The 1954-nt window shown below is 45.0% G+C and overlaps 1 protein-coding gene across 1 annotated transcript in view; it reads left to right on the top strand.

Moving 5' to 3' along the window:
- LOC139762256 (uncharacterized) overlaps positions 1-456 on the top strand; it is a 738-nt gene extending 282 nt beyond the window's left edge. Inside the window, exon 1 of the mRNA XM_071686852.1 lies at positions 1-456. This exon is cut by the window's left edge and continues 282 nt beyond it. Within this exon, the coding sequence (XP_071542953.1) occupies positions 1-456 (456 nt within the window).
- The last annotated feature ends 1498 nt before the right edge of the window (positions 457-1954 follow it).

The following is a 1954-nucleotide window of genomic DNA, read 5'->3' as shown; positions in this document are numbered from 1 at the left end:
AGGGGCAACAATCCACAAGGTCGCTTCGATCTCCTGCAGCTGGCACTGTTGGTTGGACACAGACTGCAGGAGATGCACGACAAAGGGATAATCCACAATGATCTGAAGAACGATAATGTGATCGTGAGCGGCGATCCTCAGGCGCCCCAAGTGAGCATCATTGATCTGGGGTTTGCCTGTGTCGAACACCAGAACCTGGGCCTCAACTCCTCTCCTGGTAAATGCCTATGGATTGCGCCAGAGGTGAGGTCTGGCCAACCCAGCACCACGGCGTCTGACGTGTACTCCTATGCCTTCCTCCTGAGTCAGATTATCAAACAAGTTTACCGGAGTCGCCGCTCACGCTTGGCCACTATTGTCAAACAGGCTAAAAAGGAGGATCCCTCTGCTCGACCCACATTGGACCTTATTATGAAAGACTTGCAATATGCCATCGACAGGAGTTTGGCAGCATGAAGGAATGTCCAGAATGTCCAGGCCGATAAACCTTTGCTGACGACATAGCCAATATATATATATATATATATATATATATATATATATATATATATATATATATATATATATATACAAACTACATTGCAACTTACATATAAAAAGAATCATCAAACTTCACTATATTAACTTTACTATATTTGAATATAAACGAGGTCTAACCGAGGTTACTTGGTTGAGCAAGACGTGAGAATATCATCAACTGGCTCTCCAGCCCTGGGTTGAAATTGTCGTTCTGACGTATTTCGAGTTCAGTGCTGATACAGGACCATTGATTATAGGACTGTCTTGTTAGTCTGTGTAACTTCGCCTGACCCAATCCACGTCTTCAATGGCTTTCTGTTACTACAAACGGGATTACAAAGGAAAGGCTTCCTTTGTTAGTTTCATGAATACCTTCGTTCAAATGAAGGGAAAGACTATTACTATGAAGCGGTACCTTATCAGCAGGAAAGAGCTGCAGCAACGGTATGAAAGTTACTGCAAGATACATAACGAGCCCGTGGCTTCCAACGTAAACATCGGCCGCCATTTGGGTTCACTCGGCATCATGTGTGACACCAAGATTGGACCCGTTGGGAAACAGGAACGATACTATTCTGGTATCATGTGGCTCGATGGCGCAGGATCACCAACTGAAATGCAAAGAAAATGGAGAAAGCCGCCCAAACGTATCATGAAGGCCGTGCAAGAGAAGATCGAGAGGAATCGGTTGAGAGACGATATCGCTCACAGTATATTGAAATTTATACCCAAGACTTCCCCTGATCTCCAGACACAGCCAGTCACAGAGACCACCAGCCCCGCTCCCCAGACACAGCCAGTCACAGAGACCACCAGCCCCGCTTCCCAGACACAGCCAGTCACAGAGACCACCAGCACCGCTCTCCAGACACAGCCAGTCACAGAGACAACCAGCCCCGCTCCCCAGACACAGCCAGTCACAGAGACCACCAGCCCCGTCCCCTACACAGAGCCACAAGATCCTGATATTGAGGAAGCAAATGAATTTCTCGATGATTTTTTGCTTTCACTGGAGAAGAACTGATGAGTTCCTTATAGACAAGACAAAATGTTAAAAAAGGAATCTATATAAGTTCACTTATGGAGTGAGATCTTTGACGGAGCTGTGCTGCCTATAGCACAGTCTACCAAAGGGTGATCTTTGGTGTCGTGCAGTAACCTCATGAGGGCGGAGTCCGGCTACACTTTCTTTACCGAGGAAAAGATCTCTGCACTAATAGACAACTGTCCTAGCAACACTAATATGAGATGAATAGATGGATGCTCTAATGATCGAAAATATACAAGTTTGAGGACTGACAACTATATACATTCGGTTAGCCAATCTTCATATGACTGGGGCTATTGTTCCCTCTGATTGATTCATTTTTCAAGATTAAGGAAAGTTATAATAAAAATATTGTATTGAGTTTCTCCGTTGGCGTCAGGGTAAACA

Source organism: Panulirus ornatus, chromosome 43 (assembly GCF_036320965.1).
Source record: "Panulirus ornatus isolate Po-2019 chromosome 43, ASM3632096v1, whole genome shotgun sequence".
NCBI classification, from domain to species: Eukaryota; Metazoa; Arthropoda; class Malacostraca; order Decapoda; family Palinuridae; genus Panulirus; species Panulirus ornatus.
This window is presented reverse-complemented; position numbering and strand designations above follow the sequence as displayed.